Source organism: Jatropha curcas, chromosome 10, assembly GCF_041381405.1.
Source record: "Jatropha curcas cultivar XTBG-Jc1 chromosome 10, XTBG_Jcur_1.0, whole genome shotgun sequence".
NCBI classification, from domain to species: domain Eukaryota; kingdom Viridiplantae; phylum Streptophyta; class Magnoliopsida; order Malpighiales; family Euphorbiaceae; genus Jatropha; species Jatropha curcas.
In genome coordinates, this window is record NC_143160.1 from 10,744,677 (window position 1) to 10,766,785 (window position 22,109).

At 34.9% G+C, this 22,109-nt stretch overlaps 2 protein-coding genes across 2 annotated transcripts; both read right to left on the minus strand.

Moving 5' to 3' along the window:
- Positions 1-4,653: 4,653 nt before the first annotated feature.
- On the minus strand, positions 4,654-8,024 carry LOC105636817 (alpha-glucosidase). Its single transcript, XM_012220170.4, has 5 exons — positions 7,759-8,024; positions 6,999-7,651; positions 6,526-6,756; positions 5,798-6,444; positions 4,654-5,712 (listed from the first exon to the last, which is right to left on the minus strand). Exons 1-5 carry the CDS (start codon positions 7,995-7,997, stop codon positions 4,834-4,836), a joined length of 2,649 nt encoding a protein of 882 aa, XP_012075560.1. The 5' UTR covers positions 7,998-8,024; the 3' UTR covers positions 4,654-4,833.
- Positions 8,025-14,249: 6,225 nt separating this feature from the next.
- Positions 14,250-20,687, minus strand: LOC149493073 (alpha-glucosidase-like). Its single transcript, XM_089715549.1, has 5 exons — positions 20,403-20,687; positions 19,568-20,286; positions 16,136-16,366; positions 15,380-16,026; positions 14,250-15,217 (listed from the first exon to the last, which is right to left on the minus strand). The coding sequence occupies exons 1-5, from the start codon at positions 20,657-20,659 to the stop codon at positions 14,327-14,329; spliced, it is 2,745 nt and encodes a 914-aa protein (XP_089571675.1). The 5' UTR covers positions 20,660-20,687; the 3' UTR covers positions 14,250-14,326.
- Positions 20,688-22,109: the final 1,422 nt, after the last annotated feature.

The window sequence follows — 22,109 nt, forward strand, 5'->3', positions numbered from 1 at the left end:
TTAGTACTGCCCTTTGGGCTTACTAATGCACCGACTACATTCTAGGTCGTCATGAATGATATTTTTCGGCCTTGTCTTCTTTGAGCGATATTCTGGTTTACAGTAGAAGCTGGGAAACACATTTGAGTCACTTACGGACTGTCTTTCTATTGCTTTAAAATAACTCCTTACACCTCAACAAAAAGAAGTGCTAATTAGGGTGTAAATCAGTGGAATATTTGGGCTAATCATCTCTGCAGCAGGGGTATCAATGGATCCATCAAAAGTCTCTAGCATTCTTCAGTGGCCCATAAACTGCTCAGTCAAGGCACTCCACAGGTTCCTCGCCCTAACATGATATTACAAGCAATTTATCAGAAATTATAGAAAGATAGTAACACCTTTAATTAGCCTCTTGAGGAAGGAATCACCACCAAAATTTACTTGGACTCCTCAAGATCAACAATCATTTGAAGAGCTAAAGCCTGCCATAATCTCTTCCCTAGTTCTAGCTATGCCTGATTTTTCATTGCCATTTGTCGTCGAAACTGATTCTTTTAAATCTGGAGTAGGAGCTGTATTAATGCAGAACGAGAAGCTTATTACCTATTACAGTAAGCAAAGTTGAACACCACTGACACCTACTCAGCCTATGAGCACGAACTCAACGCCCTAGTTTTAGCTATCCGACATTGGTGCCCCTACTTAATTAGAAGAAAATTCACAGTGAGAACTGACCAATGTAGTGTGTTACATTTGCTGCAACATGAGGTTTCTACACCAGCCCAATAGTATTGGGCCACTAAATTGTTGGATATGATTTTGTCATCAAATATAAATCGGGCAAATTAAATAGGGCAGTTGATGCCTTATATAGGAGGGATGAAGAAACAGAGTTGCTAGTCATATATGCACCTCAATGGGTTGATTAGGAAGTAATAACAAAGGAGATTCATCAGGATCCTTACCTTTCTAAAATCATCTTTGAGTTACAAAACCAGCATCAAAGTCTACCCCATTATTCTCTTATCCAAGACAGACTATTCTATAAAGGTCGATTGGTGTTACCTGCTAAATCACAGTGGGTTTAGCGTATTCTGGTTAAGTTTCATTCTATAGCCTTGGGTGGACATTCTAGGGCCTACTAGATGTATAGAAGAATCGCTTCCATTTTTTATTGGCTGGGAATGATGAAAACATCCAAGAATTCACGGCTGCCTGTCTTGTTTGTAAAAAAGAAAAACAAGTATGAAACATCCATTCCAGCAGGCCTATTACAACCCTTACCTATTCTAAAAGGGGTTTGCGAGGATATAATCATGGATTTCATCTACAGGCTCCCTAAATCTAACAGGATGGATTGCATTTTGGTCGTGGTTGACCATTTTTCAAAATATGCCCATTTCATGACACTACGACATCCATTTACAGCAGTTAAGGTCGCTGATGTTTTTGCTAAAGAAATAGTTCGGCTACATGCATTCCCTTGAGCATTGTTAGTGATCAGGACCCATTGTTTCTAAGTAACTTTTGGACAGAACTGTTTCGCCTTCAAGGAAGCCAATTAAAATTCAGTTCATCTTACCACCCACATACTGACAGGTAAACTGAAGTTCTGAATCGCTCTTGAATCATTCTTTCGTTGTTTCTCCTTGAAGCAACCAAAAGCCCGGTCTAAATGGCTTTTAAGGGTTGAATACTTGTACAATACGAATTTTCAGGGAGCTATCCAGTGTACTCCTTTCGAAGTTGTTCATGGCCACCCTCCACCTACTCGTCACAAATATCTTCCAGGCAAAACACGGGTGGAAGCATTATTAGAGCACCTCTAGAGTAGGGATGAGATATTAAAGCAGCTTCGCTACAATTTGTGCAAGGCTCAAGAACAAATGGCCAAATATGCTAATCAAAAGAGGAGGGAAGTACAAAAATGCAATTGGGACCAAAGTCTTCTTGAAACTCAAACCTTACCGACAACAATCAGTCATTAACAGGGTGTGTGCTAAATTGGCAGACGGGTATTATGGGCCATTTGACGTGTTAGGTCTCATAGGAGTAGTGGCATATAAACTAAAGCTACCTCTCGGGTCTAAGACTCTCGAGTCTAAGATTCACCGTGTTTTATGTATCCCAGTTGAAACGAGTCATTGGCGATCTCCCTGTCTTGAATAATTTGTCAAATAGTTTGGAATCCCAGAAGGAGAATTATTTGAGCCTAAAATAATCTGCCAACATCGAGTGATATCCAAGGGAGGGCAACATGTCTCTCAAGTCCTTATTTAGTGGAAAGGCCAAAGAATTGAAGATGCTAATTGGGTGGATAAGACTGACTTTGTGGGGCAGTTTCCTCACTTCAGTCTTGAGGACAGGGCTATTTTTCCAGCAGATAGCAATGATAGAGCAGCAAATCAGAAACCATATGGTATATTCTAGGAGAAGGAAAGTAAAAGGGGACTAGAATTGATATATTGCCACATCACCAATAGTTATAACAGAATGCGATATGTAATGATGAGTTTGTTATAGATTTGATACATGTATTACAGATATGATATGTTTTTGCCTATAAAAAAAGGAAGGGGTGTTCAAGGGGAGGTATCTTGGAATATTTTGAAATTCACTATAGCAGATTATCTTCTGCTCGAGCCTGGCCTGGGGATTATGTTTCCAGTCTGTTCTTTCCTATTCTTTTGGGTTCTTTATGTATTTTCATACCTCTGTTAGTTTTTTGAATATAATCAAATATTCTCCTCTCTCATTCTTCTATTCCTGAGTTATATTATCTGTTTGGTTGTTTGGGTTGTGCTGTTGGCTAATCCGATTGTCAGGTTGAGGAAGATTAGTTCCTTGATTCTCTAACAGGACTCATGTCAAAAATAATTTTTCTAAAGCTATCCCAAGCAACTCTAATCTGCACCCACAAAATTAATTTTCAAAGGGATAATGTTAATTTTAGTGTCTGAACTTGTCAAATTTTTTTTTTTTCTATTTTGATGTCGAAACAAAAATTTGTGATAATTGAGTATTCAAACTTCCTTTTTTTTTTTTTTTTTTTGTCAATTTAGTGTCTCTTGATGACATGGACAACTAAAATGCCTAATGAGACTAAATGGAATCCATAAATGCTTATATGTCGGCTAATGTGGATTGACATTTTTTCCACGTAAGCTGACAGCGTAGCAAAATTTATGAAAATACCCATTTACCCCAATTTATCATGGCCACAAACACTTGTTCTCCTAAAACTCTAATCTAAATCATGATTGAGCGTGTTTAAATTAACACAGCAAGTGATTCACATTTCTAACTTAATAATTGTTAATTAGACTAAGAGCAAGACAAGTCTTATTGCCTAAGTAAGAACAACAAATACTTGTTTTTATCATAAACCGATGAAAAATGGGCATAGAATTAAAAAGAAAAAAAAAAAGAAAATTCCTGAAGTACCAAACACAAACAAAAAGAAACAATTCTAACCCCACAACTTTGAAAGAATCAGTATTCCATACAAAAATATGTTAGCAACAAAATGATTGCCGGGAAAAGATACACATCTTCGCTAACTTTTAATTGTTACCACTTTTCGATAACTTTTGCTGGGTAAATTTTTTTTTTTTTTTTTTTTTTTTTTTTTTTTTTTTTTTTTTTTTTGGATACTTTTCCGCATATGTTTGTTTATAGAAGCACAACTCTTACTTCTTTTCTATCTGCTCCAAATGCCTGCGTTTGAGAATCAAAAAGTTATAGTACATGCTATTACTTTTATTTTAAAACATACTAGTGCTTTTTGAGAAGAACAGAGTAAGAGCGGGAAAAAGGAAGAAAGGAGGCTTAGATCTTTAAATCCTGATTTAAGTTAGAGTTTTGGACAAAAGGTATTTTGGGTAGTAATAAATTGGGATAAATGGGTTTTTTAATTAATTTTTTATGTTGTCAGTCTATATGGAAAAATTATCAGTCCACGTAAGTAAATACATATGCATTTGTGGATCCCATTTAGTCCCATTGAACATTTTGATTATTCATATCATACACCAAATTAAAAAGAAAAATATAAATTTTGAACACTCAATTGTCACAATTTTCCATTCACACACCAAAATAGAAAAAAAAAATACAAATTCAATCACCAAAATTAACATTATCTCATTTTCAAATCCACAAATATCTCGCCTAACGTACCAACGAAGCAACATTTATATACAACCAATCATTGTATGTATCAAGCAAGCACCTCGGGCATGGTATCTTTCGTCTCACATCTTTTTAACTTGGTCTTAGATTTAAATATTTGCAGGTTGACACTTCTCTCTTTGTTTTTCATGATTGCAACACCCATCTTTCTGTTTTAGTCTACACAGATGATATTTTTTGGTCACTTCTTGACATCATTCTCATTTTTAAAAGTTTAAATTATGTTTTAAAACTAAATATTAATTTTTAAAAGCGGTTTAATCTATTGATTTGATTTGGATGAAGATTTAGGATATACATATATATATATATATATAAATTGTTAAGGAAAAGCAATATTAAAACTTTAAATAGAAATCGAAGGTTATTATTGTTATATTATATTAGATTTCAAAAAACTTCGTGATTCCACTTTAAACCATAGAATTTGCGGTTTACCATTAACACGTATGATCTGAAATAAAGCAAAAAATAACAAACTTATCAAGTGATGATGGTAGACTTTATGTATGGTATGCATATAAACACTATCAATTTTAGTCCTTCAAACCAGTTATAAGCCTCCAATATTTTGAAGGTCACCATTAAAGAAGTTCTAGCAAAATGAAGGCTTGAAGTTTATTACATCAATTCTTTGTTTTGTGACTATAATACTTTTCCTTAACTAGTTTTCACCAATTCCAACTGAAACTCTTCTCCAAGAAGAAGTGATAATCCTGAAACTTCAATCCTGACAAAATTTGGATTGTCATCTGTGCCATTTACAACAGGGTTACCCTTTGAAGTCCCGTTTATGATTCGCAGCTGTGCTTTAACTCCAAAAGCCTTTTCCAACCCTATGAAACTTACCTTATCAACAATCCAGTTTTGACTCAAAGCAAATTCTCCATTCTCAATTTCTGATCTAACAGAGACAGTATCATTCCCTTGCTTTCCACTGGAAAATCTAATAAAACTCCAATTCCCTCCTGATCCTCCCATCTCCAGTTCCTCCCCGTCGTCCAGAAATAGTTTTCCGGTACTGTTTCCATTGTTAGTCACAACCACCAAGAGCTCGAATGGCGTCTTTCGAGCCTCCGTTGTTGTATTTGCTTCCTCTTGCAAAGCCAAAATGGTACCTTCTCTTACATGCACATTGGTGTTATTTAATGGTGTATCTAATGTAACATTATTTCCTGTTGCATTGACTGAATTCGAGTAATTAAATAGGCTAAACCAATTTCCTCGAGGAAAATATGCTTGAATTGAAGTTGTTCCGGATGTTACCACAGGTGAGACCAATACACTTTTGCCAATTAGAAATTGTGAGTTGATGTCATAAGTTTTGCTATCCTCAGGAAATGAGAAAAATAATGGCCTTGCTATAGGCGTCCCGTTGGTGTGTGCTTCATACATTAATGTGTACAAGTATGGAAGTAGCCGATACCGAAGCCCTAAAACCTCCCTAGCTGATGCAGCTACTGAATCCCAAAGATATAGTTCTTTACGATTAGAGTTCTTGTCCGAGTGATCTCGTGAAAATGGATAAAATGCTCCAAGCTGTGTTTAGACATTGTTTAGATATCAATCATCAAATGCAAAATTAAGTTAAGGTGACAAATTAAGGTGTATGTATATATTTTACCTGAATCCAACGTTGACAGAGTTCTTCATCGGCATTTCCTTGAAACCCACAAATATCAGCACCAATCATCGGTATCCCGAATAGTCCAAAGCTCAAAATGGTAGGAATCGAATTAGCCAAATCGTCCCATCTGGAGGCAGTGTCACCAGTCCAATGAGCTGTATATTTGCCAGAACTTACAAAAGTAGACCTAGAAAGTATAAAAGGCCTCTTGCCAGTCACATTTATTAAGGACTCATGAGTTGCTCTAGCTTCTAGCAATCCAAACATGTTATGAACATCATATTCTGTAATGTTACCAAAATGTAAACTTGTTGCTGGTACTGTCCTATCATTAATCGCCCGCTGGTTTCCGGCATTGTTAATTTTGTAGGGAGGATTATCAAGGGTGGAATTTGGGGTTGCTGATGAGCTTATAAAATTGGCTATCTCATTCATGTCAAGCCAAAGACCATCAACTGGAATGACATCTCTAAATTGTTTGATTTCATTCGTCCAAAAGGATTGGGTGTTTGGTTTCAGAAAATCAGGAAAATAGACATTTCCAGGCCACACTTGTCCCAAGTAAGGAGAACCATCACGTTTAATAAAGATATCAGCTTCCATCCCCCTCTGATAGGTTCCGTAGCTGTCATTTACAGCAATTCCTGTGAACAAAGAACCGTAACAATAAATGTAAAGGAATATATATAATTTCTTAGGGTCTATATGTTTACTTGAGAAATTACCAGGATCGACAATGACTATATACTTTTGGCCATTCTGGTGAAGCTTGTCAACGAAAGGTTTCAATTTATCAGCAGGGAAGTTGACCGGATCAAGAGTGAAAAGTTTATATCGGTCCATATAATCAATATCTGTCCACATAACTTCAAGAGGTATTCCAGCGTTTGCATAGCCAGCAACCACTCCTTCAAGATCGGCAACATCCTTGTAACCATATCGACATTGATGAAATCCTGTTTATACATTACAATAGATGAGCCTGTTAAATAAGACTCCATCTACAGGTCCATCCGTGAAGCAAACCAATCCGCAATAGAGATTTTTTAAAAATTGTTCTCACTTTATTATTATTTATTTTTTTTTCAGAACGGTGCGAAATACGACCATTTCCCATAAACCATTAGTTTAGTCCATGATTAGATGATAGATTGAAACTAGGTGACTCAAAAAATAAGGAAATACGGAAAAAGCTTACCAAATGACCAATAAGGCATGGGTGCAGGCCTGCCAATAAGCTCTGTGTACTGCTGTATCACTGAATCAGGAGATGGTCCAGCAAAAATGTATAAATCAATTACACCACCAATAACCTTATAAATTACCCTATCACCACCGTATATTATATCCATTCCATTACTATTCAACAGTAAAACTCCATGGCTACTCCCTGCCGCTACCTTACCATCACCGGACTGTGATCGGACGTCAATGTAAAATGGATGAGAACCATAAAGATTGATATTTTGATTCGAGCTTCCAATGTCAGCATTCCATAAAGTGAACGAATCACTTGGCCTCAACTTGAAGGAAGTTTTCGTATGCTCTCCGAAACCATAGATTGAAGACCTATTCGCCAGAAGTGAAGAGGAGAACTGAATATATTGGTCCTTGAAAACCAAGAAACTGCTGGAATTCGACGTGTCCGGCGTGGCGTTAAAAAGAACGTCGCCATTGGATTTGCGTGACACGGAAAAGCCGAATGGCGTGGTGTTTTGAAGCGTAAAAACAAGATCGGAGTCTAGGCTGGAGAGGTTTTGTCTTGGTCGAGGAATGATTTCTTGTGGAATCTCCCATCTTTGCGTTTGTGAATCTGTTAGTCGGATTCTGATTCGCTCCTTCGTTTCAAAGCTGCATTAATAAGCAGAGTAGTGTAACATGGCTTGAATTATCTTGGATTTTCCCAGAAAGTTTGCAATCAAAAGAAAGGAAAAGAAAAAGAAGATTAAGAGGCTTACCTGACGGAAAGGCTTAAACTCTGAATATCAGGACCAAAAACAGTGGAGGCGTTGATGAGGCTAAGGTTAGCTTTCAGTGATCCATCTTCTGATAAACTGTCGATGACAGATTCAATTTTGTAGCCATAGCCAATGGGGTCTTGTCCATGTGATAATGGAATTAGGTATGCGAAGAAGAAAGAGAATAGTAGCATTAGTAAGAGATGAAAGTGAGATTGTGTTGGTCCGTGTTTCCCCATTAACTCTTAATGGAGGAAATTAAGTAGTGCAGATGTGAGTGTTAGTAAGTATTTTCCGGTATTTATAGCCAAAGACAAGAGCGTTAACAGTCTATAAGACTATTACTTCTAGTAACATAATAACGTTAAAATTTCTGTTCTATATTTGTTTAATGTGGGAAGGACTAACCCACCGTCCGGTGTATGGATTTATTATACACTAAACTGATCAAAAATAAGTTTTTATTACAAGAGTTTTTAATAATAACAATGGTATTTCTAATAATTTACTTAATTAAAAATACCCTTTATAGTTTGGTGCATGAGTGATTCCATATACTTTTATTCTACATGTGGTATTCTGACATGTAACCTAAAATGTTTATTAATAAGAGTTAAGTAAATACCATATATGTATTAACTCCACCTATGCACTATATTAATCTACATACATTGTTTAAAAACTCTTTTTGGTAAAATTGTTGTTTTAGTAAATTATTTTACTAATATTACCTTTTATAGTAAAAAATCATCCTACCATGCATGTAGTACATTGACATGTAACTTTCAATATTTATGGATAAGATTTGAATATATACCATATATGTAAAAGTCTACCTATACACTGGATTAATTTATAAACATAAATTAAAAATTTTATTTAAAAAAATTAATTGTTTTAGTATATATTACCTATCTCAATAATTGGAGGATCTTTGTAGTTCAACGAAATGATTCTTGTACTAATCTTAATAGAAGATCGTTGGTAGCTCAGCGAAATGACTTTCCACCTAGTTTATGAAAGTTTGATCCACAAACATTGCAACATTAATTTATATTAATTTTAATTTTTTTTTTCCTAATAGATTTGTCCGCACTTTATTTCTTAACCTATATAACTTTCAACCTAGTTTTTTAATATATATATATATATTTACTATTAAATAGAATAAACACTTTATATTAGAGAGAAGAGATAATAAGGTATTTTTTTGTTGTCATTGAATTATTTTTATTACTAATTTTATTTTTAGGTTTGATTTCATTATATGAATACACAAAAATTCACGTAAATATTAAAATATACCATATCAATCTGCAGTATATGTAAAAATACGAAGGAGGGAACATTGCATTCTTGAAATGTCCCTATGTACTCTTAATTTTATTAGTTGATTAAAAATATCATTAAGTACTCCCTCCCTTCTTTTTATACAAGAAAAATTTCTATTTTTAGCGTTCCTTTTATATAGAAAATTTCACTTAATTTGGTAATTTTAGAAACCATACTAATGTGAAAAGTCTATCTTATCTTTATTTTAGTCATTTGTGAAACTTTTGGAAGATTCTCAAGATGGTGGGAGATAAAGGTATAAATGAGCATTTAATGTGAATAAATTTTGAAGAATGGATTTGTTTATATCAATTTCCATTGAAAAAAAAATGTGCTTGTATAGGTTATGTGAGCACTAATTAAATGGAATTTGAATAGAAAATGACGACAAAATTTTCAAGTTGACCACATTTAAAAGAATTTTTACGGACTTCACCGAATATTTAAAAAATTTTGCAATATTTAAAATACATTTTCAATAACCAAACGCAGTTGGAAGGTTAAATGAGTATAAATTTTCATATTTCCATGCAACTTTTTCAAATAGAGGACAAAAAACGAATTTCTCTGCAAAGGTCAGAGTATAAATTTTATTTTTGCAACTGTTTGTATTTCTATCATTCTAACAAAATATTTAAATCCTCATTGACAATCAGAACATAATTTAAGACATACATTGATATTAGAGGAGGCATAAATGAGATATTAGAGGTAAATTATAAAAAAAATGACAAAAGTTGATTAAACTATTTTCTTAATCTTGAAGAAAAATTAGTTGTTCCTACATAAAAAGAACGGAGGGAGTAATAAATTTTGCTTTATCATTAACATTTGTTGCTCTAGAAATAACACCACCATAAAATTTAACAAATTTAAATTATATTTTAATTCCATTATTTAACCCCATTATTGTAGTTTGTAACTTCTTTATTTAGTAAAATGATTAATGTTATGGAATTATATTAATAATTTTATTAATAATTAAAACAATTACCTTCCATATATATATATGATAATTTTATTAACTTCAACATTTTGAAATTGTGATATGTTAGTGAACTTGCTTCTTTATATATATATATATATATATATATATATATATATATATATATATATATATAATAGTATTTATCTTATTTTTATGAATTTGGAGCTTATATAAAATAATCTTTTATTAAAATTCTAAATTTAATTTGGATATGGGATATAATTAACTTTTAAGTTGACCTACGATTGCTTGATTGCCCTCTTTTTAGCTACTTACTCGGGAACTAGCTTCGCACCTCACCCCGAGAACTCAAAGGTGCGTAGCTTGTTCCACAATTAAACGGTTCTGCGTGTATCCCCTCACCTAATTAAAATTAATACCACCGGTTGAAAGAAAGTAACTAAATCGCTCCTTTCCATAGTCTTATTCTAGTTCAAACGGAAGAAGTATCATATAACCTCTTCTTCCTAAACGAAAACGCCGTACGGTAGAGTCATCGTCATCACACCATGACGATTAATATAGTATAGTAATAGAAGATAAGATAGAGTCTTACTTACTAGTCTAGTGGCCCTTTCGGGGACATTTCTGCCAACGAAATGAACGCGGAGCCCGTTCCGAATGCTTTTCTGATCTGGAAGTTCTCGCGAAAAGAATAAGATGCTGCTCTCCCTCCCTCTGTCTTTTCTCGCTTTGCTAATTTTCCCCTCTAACGCGGGCCGGGCGGCGGCGGGCGCGGGAGGAAGAAACCTAAGAGAAGAGTGTTTTCTCTTAGGTCCTTCCTTCTTTTTTCAGTGCAACACAGGAAAGCGCCCTCTTTTTGTCATCCTTGCAGCTTTCCAGATTTTGTATTGAACGCATGGCGTAGCTAGGACCTTCATGCGGGGACAACTCCCCTCTTAAGGGCCTCCTTCCTTGCTGCTTTATTACGAGCAAGATATGAACTTCTCTTGTCCCAAAGCTGCTCGCTCCTTGAGCTTCTTTACCAAAAGGGTCTCGTCTCCTTCTTTATTTGTTTGATTGAGCGAAGGGTACGAAATAAATCAGATTGATTTTTCGATCAAAAGTACTATGTGAAATCTTCGGTTTTTTCCTCTTTCGCTATCCCTATCCCATAGGTACATCGTTTCAATCAATAGAGAACTGTATAGTCTGACAGCTCGGCTCGCTCGGGATTCTGTCTTTAGTCAGTTGGAAAATCTCTGGGCGTTAGTGCTCATGTCCTTGCTTCATTACCCATATGCTCACGAATTGGATTCGAACCAATATCAAGCTACTTTCCCTTTTAGTAGATCGTGAGGGGGGTTTCCTACTCTACTCTACTGTCAGGGTAGAGTGGAACCGCATTAGGCACCCCTCCAACCTTTCAGTGAGATATTTTGCCCTAGCACTTTTCCAGTTGAAAAGCGCCCCTTCTCCAGGGTTACAGGTGGGTCTAGAGAACCGAACTGTCTCACGATTTCCATTCTTTAACTGAGTTTGCCCTTTCCCTTTCTGTTGAGTCTGCCCTTTCCGTAACAACAAGGGAATCTGGTACTTACTTAGTTGCTTATTCGTCTGAACAAGGACTAGCCTTAATCTTTAACTTCCTTTGCCTTTTCAGCTGATTCAGATAGTGAGTTTGTTATCCCGACACTGGGGTGTTATGTTTGGGAAGCCTGGCAAGGGGGAAAAAAACCGCAGAAAATGAGGCATCTTTAGATGTCTTAGGACTTAGAGAGCAAAAGAAAAGATGCTTGAATAAAAAGAGCGATTGAGAGTGGATTTCGGGTTCGATAGTGTCGAGAAGGTATTAGCCACCGGTGACCGTACTTTCGTAAAAGCACCATTGGGCGGTGGTTCCTCTCTTTTCTCTTGAACCTCGACCAAAAAATCGATCTCGCCATCAGCGTTTTAATCGGATACCAATTGCTTGGATGCGTTTGAAAGCCAAGAGATGAATTGCAGAAAAAATTCTTTCTAGGTTTGTCGTCTTGTGTCTCCGTAACAAATGGTCCATTTATTGATGGGCGAACGACGGGGATTGAACCCGCGCGTGGTGGATTCACAATCCACTGCCTTGATCCACTTGGCTACATCCGCCCCTACCCCCGGTTTCAGTCTCTATCTACGATCAGATCCTTTCTGAACCCCCCTATGACCGCTATCAAAGAGAAGCTTTTTCCTATACTATAGTTGCAAGTCTATTGTTGTGCTTTGGAATTAGGGGAAGCAAAGCTTCAACAAGTATAATTCTGGAAAAGCTTCAAACAAAGAGGTTGGGCTGTTCACTTCATTGATTTGACTTCACTTTACTTAAGATTAAAGAGAGGGTCCGGGCGGGCAGTGAAGGCTCGTTTAGTAGACAGCAAGCGAGCAGCAAGCACTCCTATCAAAATGAAAAGCAGCAAGCGGAGCTTGAAGAAGGTAGCCCCTCTCAGAGAAAGCCATTGTTTTTAACACCTTGTATAGGGTTCCAAACCTACGCACCCCTAAACTACAAGCTTTGAGAAGCCCCTGTTTTTTTTATGGGATATTTGAAGAAGCCCCTTTCTATAGATAGGCTAACGCGCCTTTACTAATATTCTAATATAAGGCCCTTCTTTCTCAAAGTCAACTTTCTCGCTTCTTACTTTAGAAAGATTGCGGGGGCGCTAACGCGACCTTCCTTCAGCTGGCTCCGTCCTATCTATTTATTCATCTCTTTTTTCAAATGGATATTTAGGGATCTCTCTTGTTCATAGATCTTGAAACCAGATCAATATCCATTTCTCATCCATCTATCGATAGAAAGATATAGATCTCTATCTCTGGATCTATCTCCATATCTAAATATGGAAGAACCAACACTTAAAGGGCGTAACCAACGGAAGGTTCTCACCCTGTCCCCGACATTGTTCTCCGACGATGTCCCCTGGGCGAAAGGGGCCACCATTCTCTTTCTTTCTTCCATTCCTACAACCAGGACAGCTCCTTCGATGCATGAATCCGATGATCTTTCCCCTGCAGCCGCGACAGTCAGGTTTAGGTTACCCTAAGAGCTCTAGTGGTTTTGGAATTTGTCAATCAGTTTCTTTTCTGGGCATCCCCTTCTATTGAATCAAAAGGATAATCTTATTATACTTAGTGAATTCCTTATACCCTGGGTCTTGGAATCAATACAAAGAATTGAGCATCATTGACCACTCTTTCAGCACCTTCCTTTCGGGCATTGGAAATAGCCTTAGTTCCCGCGGATCCAGTCATTCGAATCGGGGATCTAGCCATCTACTAAATGGGTCATGAAGGTTTGTCTTCCTCCCTTGAAGAGCTAGAAGAGTCGTAGCAGCGTTGTCAGGTTACAGTCCGGGGTCTCTGCTGGTGTTACTGGAAGGTGTCCTCTGGTGTGACATGAAGTGGCAGTCAAAGCTAGGCTAGATCTTCTGCTATCTCTAGGCTTCTCAGGCTAGGCTAGCACTGCTATTACTATAATATAAAGAAGAGATTCCCAGCTACTGACCCGGCACCGCCACTCCTTAGACGGGGTAGATGCACGCGCATAAGCGGGGATAAAATAAAGGTTAAAGTTAAAGATCTGTGATCCATGGATCACAGAGGAGAGAAACGGATGATAACAACTGAGGGATTCCCAACATCTCCCCATGGCCTTTACTTTTACTTGTTCGCTCGACAGAAGGTCGAAAACAGTTCGTTAACAAGCGAATGTTAAAATTATTGTTTCTATTTTCAGCGAGTCACGGACTCAATACCAGTCTTGTCTTCTTTCTTTGCCTTTCTTCTCGGTTAGACCAACCAACTTCCATTCCACTATGCTCTAGGGAAAGCTACAACCTTTAGTCCCATTGTCGGAGTCTTTTCTTCTCGGTAAATAGTAGAGTTCTTCCTTGCCGTATGAGAGTAAAGAGTCAAAGCGGGCGGCATCCTACACAATGGTCTACCGATAGCCATATGGAAGGAGTTGTATCGCTTTCTTATTCACCTGTACGAGATTGCTTTCTGTGCGCGTACGAATTGACAGAGAGACGTCTTCAGTCAGATTTGATTTCAAGTGACCACAAATTCGCATCGAGAAAAGAAAGATTTCTTTTCTCCTAGGAAAGAACATTTTTCGTAAAATCTCTATTATTAATAAGTTTATATTCCAACACGAAACATTTGTTTTTTTGTAATAATTATTAACCGAAACTAATAATTAAAAGGAAAAACTTAATCCTTTATTTTGAGAGAATAATATTATATTTTTCCTTAAATTAGTTTTTGGCCATTGAATCAATAAAGTTTTAACTCCAACTTAAACTCTTTTCCTATAAGAAGTGATAATCGTGATATTTCAATCACAAGAAACTCCAAGTTGTCATCCAAATAACCCTTTACTACAGGGTTGCCATTCAGCATTGTCCCTTTTGTGATGCGTAGCTGATCATGTGCTTTCAATCCGTTGGCCTTTTCCAAACCTATGAAACTCACCTTATCTACAAACCATTTTTCACTCGAAGCAAATTCTCCATTCACAATTTCTGATGCAACAAAGACAGTATCATTCCCTATCTTTCCACCATAAAATCTGAGAAAACTCCAGTCCCCATTGGATCCTCCCATCTCTGGCTCCTCTCCCTCGTCTAAAAATAGTTCTCCTGTGCTATTTCCGTTGCTACTCACAACCACCAAGAGCTCGAATGGCGTCTTTCGAGCCATTTTTGTTGTCATTGCTTCCCCTTGCATAGCCAAAATAGTACCTTCTCTTATATGCACATTAATGTGATCAGATGGCGCGTCTAATGTAACATAACTTCCTGAATTTACACTGACTGAGTTCAAGTAATTAAATAGGCTAAACCAATTCCCTCGAGGAAAATATGCATCAACTGTAGTTGCTCCGGCTGTTACCACTGGTGAGACCATTACACCTTTGCCAATCAGAAATTGTGAGTTGATTGCATAAGTGTTGGTGTCCTCAGGAAATGAGAAAAATAAGGGCCTTGCTATGGGTGTTCCTTTGGAATGCGCTTCATACATTAATGTGTACAAGTACGGAAGCAGTCGATATCGAAGCCCTAAAGCCTCCCTGGCCACTGAAGCTACTGAATCCCAAAGATAGAGTTCTTGACGAATAGAGTTCTTTTCTGAGTGATCTCGCGCAAATGGATAAAATGCCCCAAGCTGCATATAGACATTTTTTTATAGACCATCAAATGCAAGATCAATTCAATTAACAATGCCTGGTACAGGAGTTTTGAAGATCTCCATTTAAATATTTCCTCTATTCATAAAGAAAATAAGAGCACAAATAAAATTCGAAACATTAAAGTTTATGTACTTTACCTGAATCCAACGTCGACAAAGTTCTTCAGTAGTATTTCCAGAAAAACCACAAATATCAGCACCAACCATTGGAATTCCAAATAGTCCAAAACTCAACATAGTAGGAATGGTATTAGCTAAATCTTCCCATGTGGAGGCAATATCACCAGTCCAATGAGCTGCATATTTGCCGGAACTTACAAAAGTAGACCTAGAAAGTACAAAAGGCCTCTTGCTAGTCACATTTATTAAGGCTTCATGAGTTGCTCTTGCTTCTAGCAATCCAAACAAGTTATGAGCATCATATTCTGTAATGTTACCAAAATGTAAACATGTTGCCGGTATTGTCTTATTATTAATCGGCCGCCGGATTCCAGCGTTGTTAATTTTGTAAGGAGGATCATCAAGGGTGGAAAATGGGGTCGGTGGTGAAGTTATGAAATTGGATATCTCATTCATGTCTAGCCAAATACCATCAACTGGAAGAATATCTAAAAATTGTTTGATTTCATTCATCCAAAAGATTGTGGTGTTTGGTTTAAGAAAATCTGGGAAATAAACTTGTCCAGGCCAAACTTCTCCCAAGTAAGGAACACCATCACGTTTAATAAAGACATCAGATTCAATCCCCCTTTTATAGGTTTCATAGGTATCATTTACACCAAGACCTGTGAAGAAAGCACCATAATCTTTATAATCGTGCACAGAGTTCAAGTTCATGATCATGGATTGTTTTCTAGCCAAATTATTCTAATTACAGTAAAATCAAAAACTTACCAGCATCCACAATGACAATGTATTTTTGAGCATTCTGGTGAAGTTTGTGAACAAATTGTTTCATTAAACCAGCAGGAAAGTTGATTGGATCAAGAGTAAAATCTTTATATGCATCCATGTAATCAATATCTGTCCACATAACTTCAAGAGGTATACCAGCTTTTGCATACCCAGCAACCACTGCCTCAAGATCGGACACATTCTTGTAACCATATCGACATTGATGAAATCCTGTTAATTTATATATTATAACAGGAAAGAAATGAAACAAAAATGAATAGCTAAAATCCAAACATAATATATGTAATAAAGCAATACAAATCTGTATCAACATTGTAAGTGGTTTGATTTTATTTATTTTTGTGAAGAAATTAAAAAGAACAGGACATTTAATCTTTTATTTATAATTTCAAACTGATTTCATTTGAAGAAATTGAAAAGGATAAAATACTAAATATTTTATTTATGATTTCAAATTGATTAACTTAAATTATTAATTGATCAATTTGTTATTCAGATTCTGCGAGAAGATTTAAATTATTAATAAACCAATTTATTATTCAGATTTTGGTGTTTTGATTTATAGGTGGCAGGCCCACAGCTTATCTGCCAATGAACTATAGGTTCAACTCACCGGTTCACTAAATCAGAAATATAGATTCAATGAACAGGTTACCTCTATATGCTTAAAAATTAAAATTTTAATGAAAATTTAAATATCATATAATTGCACACCAAGGCATAGGGTAACAGTGATAAGTTTATTTATAACCTACCTAAAATTTAGGTTCAAATCCCCTTCTCCAATACTCAATAAATAAATATATAGGTCTGTTCAGCAATATTAAACTGTTTTAATAGCTGTTAGCTGTTTATATAACTCTTTAAAGTAAAAATATTTGGTAAAAATAGCTATTAAATTTAAAATGACAAAAAAAACATTTAAATATTTAGTTAGAATTAACTTATGACAATAGGAGTGAACTCATTTTTAAAAAGAAGAAATAATTTATATAATGTGTTATTATTTTTCTATCAAAAGAATATTAATTTACAGTGTGTAGTCCAATTATAGAAATTGAAATCATTATCATTTCTAAAATGATAGTACAATTTTTTTTCCTCACATATTCCTCTATTAATTCATTATTAAATTATTTTGTTTAAATTTTTATGAAAAATAATGTAATTTTTTAACTTATCTGCAGACTTGCAATATTATAGCAACCATTAGAAAGAAAGACTTTAAACTAATGTTAATATAAATTAATTAAGGATAATATAAGTTAATTAAGGATAGAATTGTCAAAAACATTTCAATCAAAAAATGAAAACGCTAAACGTTAGATGGATTAACGTTTTAATAAACGATAGCTTATTTACTAACGCCTATTTTATATACTACCTACCGAACAACATAATTCACAAAAGCAGTATTTTGACATAGTCATAAAACTCTAAATACTTCCTCAAACGCTGTTGCCGAATAGAGCCAAAATCTAATTAAGGGTGATTTAGTAGTATTTAGAGGTTGGAGGGCATTACATGAAATGTTATTTCCTTTTCACCAAACACTCCTTATCTAACCATTACCCATATACTCCTTTTTTAACCATTACAAATACTAATGTCAAACAATTATTAAATAATTGACCAATACCAAAACAACAAACAACTACTTAAATAATTAATTGAAGAATAAGGTGTAAACCGAATCAATAAGTGTATAAAATCAAACTAAAACAATAAATTTTCATATACCATATTTAAAGTCATTATCAAAACATTATTAAATGCTCCCTCCATTTTAATATAAGTCTTGTTTTTTGCTCAGTGCATGGATTAAGGAATATAATTAATATTCTAAATCTTATAAGAATCGATTTATAAAATGTCTATTTTACTCTCTAATTAAATTAATGTGAATAATTGAGGCATAATTATATTATGAATAGAATGTTAAATAAACAAAAGGTAGATTAGAAATGAAAAAAATAATGGAGTTTTGAAATTATAAAAATGATATTTATTTTAAAATTAAAAAAGTAAAAAATGACCCTTAGTTTGAAGCGGAGAGAATAATAGGCAAAGAAAACAAAGACTTGTCAAGTGATAATATTAAAGTTTAATCTATAAAAATATTCTGAATTTTAGAACATATCGTAATATTATTCTAAAATGACATTTGTTCTTCTGTTAAGCCACTTTTAAAAAAAAAAAAAAAAAGATTTATCTCACTCCAATTTTAAAATTTGAACTAGGATTTGAATAAAATATTATAAAAATGGGACCTACAGCATAATCTTGAGTAAATTTAATCCAAGACTGTTCAGAGCCTGTTTTAATTGCTTTACCCAACAGTTCTCTCTCCCAAAGTGACTAATCCCATCTAACTGCAGAGTTGGAATCAGGAAAGAGGTTTTCGAGAATCTCATCAGCGCTCTTTCTATTTCATTCAAATTTCTTTCTCTGAGCCATCTTTCTTTAAATTCCTTCCACAATTTCTTCTTTTTCTTTATTTGAAGTCTGTGATTTGTGTTTAATGGGCAAGATTTGAGTAAGGGTTTATGTTTTGTGAAAGGGCATAGACATTTTGCCCTTGGTCTTGTCGGCTTCTTCTCTACAGTTAATTTAATTCCTATGGCTTCTCGCGTTTTGTGCAGAAATCTTTTTAGTTTGATATTAATAAAAAGAGTATCCCTTAGTAATGTTAAAGTGTGAGGTTTTTCTCATTATTAGTTTTATTTCTTGGTTCCGGGTTTCTTTGCTTTATGAGGTGTGGATATATATTGGATTTTGATTTAATTGAGTTTGCAGAGTGGTTGATGAATTAGTGTGTTATCGTGATCAAGAAGCAGGCATTGACAATTTTTGAATTTATGATTTTTGAGTGTGAAAAAATTGTAAATGCGATTTCTGCTATGTATTTGATGTTAGATTTATTTATGTTGTTTTGATTCTCTTATTTTGTTGGAATATATTTCAATGCAAACAAGTTTCTAATTGTCGTCTATCTACATATATATATATATATATATATGTTTGTTTTGTTTCCTTGCTCCCCTGTTTGCGTTTGCCTCGTCTGTGTCTCAAAAAAATCTTCCTCACTTTTTTTTTTTTATTTTTTATGAAGTTGAGTTAAGTTAACCAAAGTGGTCTCATGGATCCCACTTTTATTATACATAATAATCCTAAATTGATTGTGAAGCGAACGTATATCTAAGTTGACAAAGATCATTTTACAGGGATATTGTAACAAGTTTTGAAATTCAGATATTTTTGTAAATTAAGCCAAATATTAATTAACAAATAAAGGAAGGTAAAACTTAACCCGTGAAAGGACACTAAGATGGTTTAAAAAAACAAAAGAAAAAAGCAAAGACTTACCAAGTGATAAAATTAAATAACGACAGCTAAGAAAGACAAACTTACCAAATGACCAATAAGGCATGGGCGCAGGCCTGCCAATAAGCTCCGTGTATTGCTGTATCACCGAATCAGGAGAAGCTCCAGCGAAAATGTACAAATCAATTATACCACCAATTACCTTATAACTTATCCTATCACCGCTGTAAATTATATCCATTCCGTTACTATTCAACAGTAAAACTCCATGGCTACTCCCCGCCGGTACTCTACCATCATCGGACGGCGATCGGACGTCAATGTAAAATGGATGAGAACCATAAAGATTCATATCGAGATTCGCGCTTGCCAGGTCAGCATTCCACAAAGTCAACGTTTCTTTTGGCTTCAACTTGAAGGAGCTTTTTGTATGCTCTCCTAAACCATAGATTGAAGACCTAATTGCAGGAAGTGAAGTGGAGAGTTGAATATACTGATCCTTGAAAACTAAGAAACTGCCGGGATCCGCCGTGTCTGGCATCGCGTCAAAAAGAACGTCGCCATTGGATTTGCGTGACACAGAAAAGCCAAACGGCGTGGTGTCGCGAAGCGTGAAAACGAGATCGGAGTTTGGGCTGGAGAGGATTTTGTTTTCCAGCAGAGCACGGTGACTCGCCGGAGGATTTTTGACGTAATTTACGAGCGAGATATGGTGATCTTGTCGAGGAATGATTTCCTGTGGAATCTCCCATCTTTGAGCTTGTGAATCGGTTATTCGAATCCTGATTCTCTCCTTTGTTTCAAAGCTGCAATAATGGCGGAGCCGATAAAACAGTGTGACGTGGTTGTAATTTTCTTGGATTTTTCCGGAAAGTTTGGAATCAAAATAAAGGGAATAGAAAATGAAGATTAAAAAGCGTACCTTGCAAAAAGGCTTACACTCTGAATATCAGGACCATAAACTGTGGAATTCTTGATAAGGCTAAGGTCAGCTTTTAATGACCTGTCTGGTAAACTGACGACGACAGACTCAATCACGTAGCCGTAGCCTACGGTGTCGTTTAGCTCCTGTTCTTGAGATAATGGAATTAGAAATGTGAAGAAGAAGAAAAGTAGCAGTAGTAAGAGATGATGAGAGTGAGATCTTGCTGGTTTGTTCATATTTTTGTTTCTCTCCATTGACACAAAAGAAGAAATTAGAAGTTTTGAAATGTATGTATTTATGACATCCACAGAGAAAAGAGACGGGCCAATGGGTAAACGACAAAGCGTAGCAATCTTTTCTAGGCCCACGGTACAGTTGGTTTTTATTTGTCGTATCCTTGTCCTATTGTGCACGTGGTAGACTGATCGGTAAATTAAAATGTTTACATTTTAATATTACTGTCAAAAACAAAAATCAAATTTGAGAAATTGTTTAATACATCTTATATTTTCATTATATAATTTTAATATACATTTTATGTTTTATTTAAAAAAAAAAGAATCATTTGCCACATTATTCGTTTGTTCTGGATATTCCCTCTTCTGCATGTTTACAGTTTTACTCACACCATCTCATTACCAACATTTAAATTAAATTAATGGTGGGCATGTGAAAAGAAAATGACAACTAGATAATAATTTTTAGGTAAAAGATGATATTACTCGCACCATCAAATTAATTATAAATAGAGTTTTGAATGGAAAGATAGTATTTTTTACCGTATGTCAAAAAAAATAAAAATAAAACAGCAGCATTTTTTTACAAAAAAATTTCTTTCTAATTGGATTGGTGTATAGACCATCCATACAGTGGACGTATGTAAAAAATTTTCTAATTTTTGTAGGTTTAACTGTAATTTATATTATTTGAGAGAGTTGACTTATATACTTGACCAAATCCTTTGAGTTTCAATCTCATCTTCTTCTTCATAAATCATAAATTCTGCTATAAAATTATCCAACAGAAATCCTCCATTAATTTTAAAATTTCCTTGAAATAAAAGATTGTTGGGCTCAAACACTTTTCAGTCCCCACCATTTGAGCAGAGCTAAAGCTTCCTTCTGCCCCTGTAGAGGTGCTCAACCATCGCCTGTTTTTGCCAAAGATAACAACTTTTAGAGCTTAAGAACCTGTGGAAAATTATGAACTAGTCGATTTTTGCTTAGAACTAGTTTCCAAATGCGCAACGGCGGAGGCATAAAATATGCTCAAGGTGGGCAAAAATAAAATTAATTAATATTAAATAAAATAACAAAAATAATCTACATCGATAAATTTTAAATATTTACAATTACAATGCAATTCAACAATTTTTTATATTCTAAAAATGTCATATAATAAGCTTTTCATCAATATTTCTAAATAAAATTATCATAATATCATTTAACAATTGATCTTCTATTCTATTGTATAACATATTTTTTATAATATTCATAGCATAAACGGTTCACTTTACTGAATCTGTTGCAATAGATAAAATCAATAATAAATTAACAAGCTTGTAGACTAAAAGATATATACACAATATCTTTTGTTGTTGCGACTAACATTTGAGCAAGTTCGGAAATTCCTTGCAACTACAAGAATCAGGACTTTGAATGCATTTCAACTATGTAAATCTCCAATTGGCCTCAAAGAATTTCA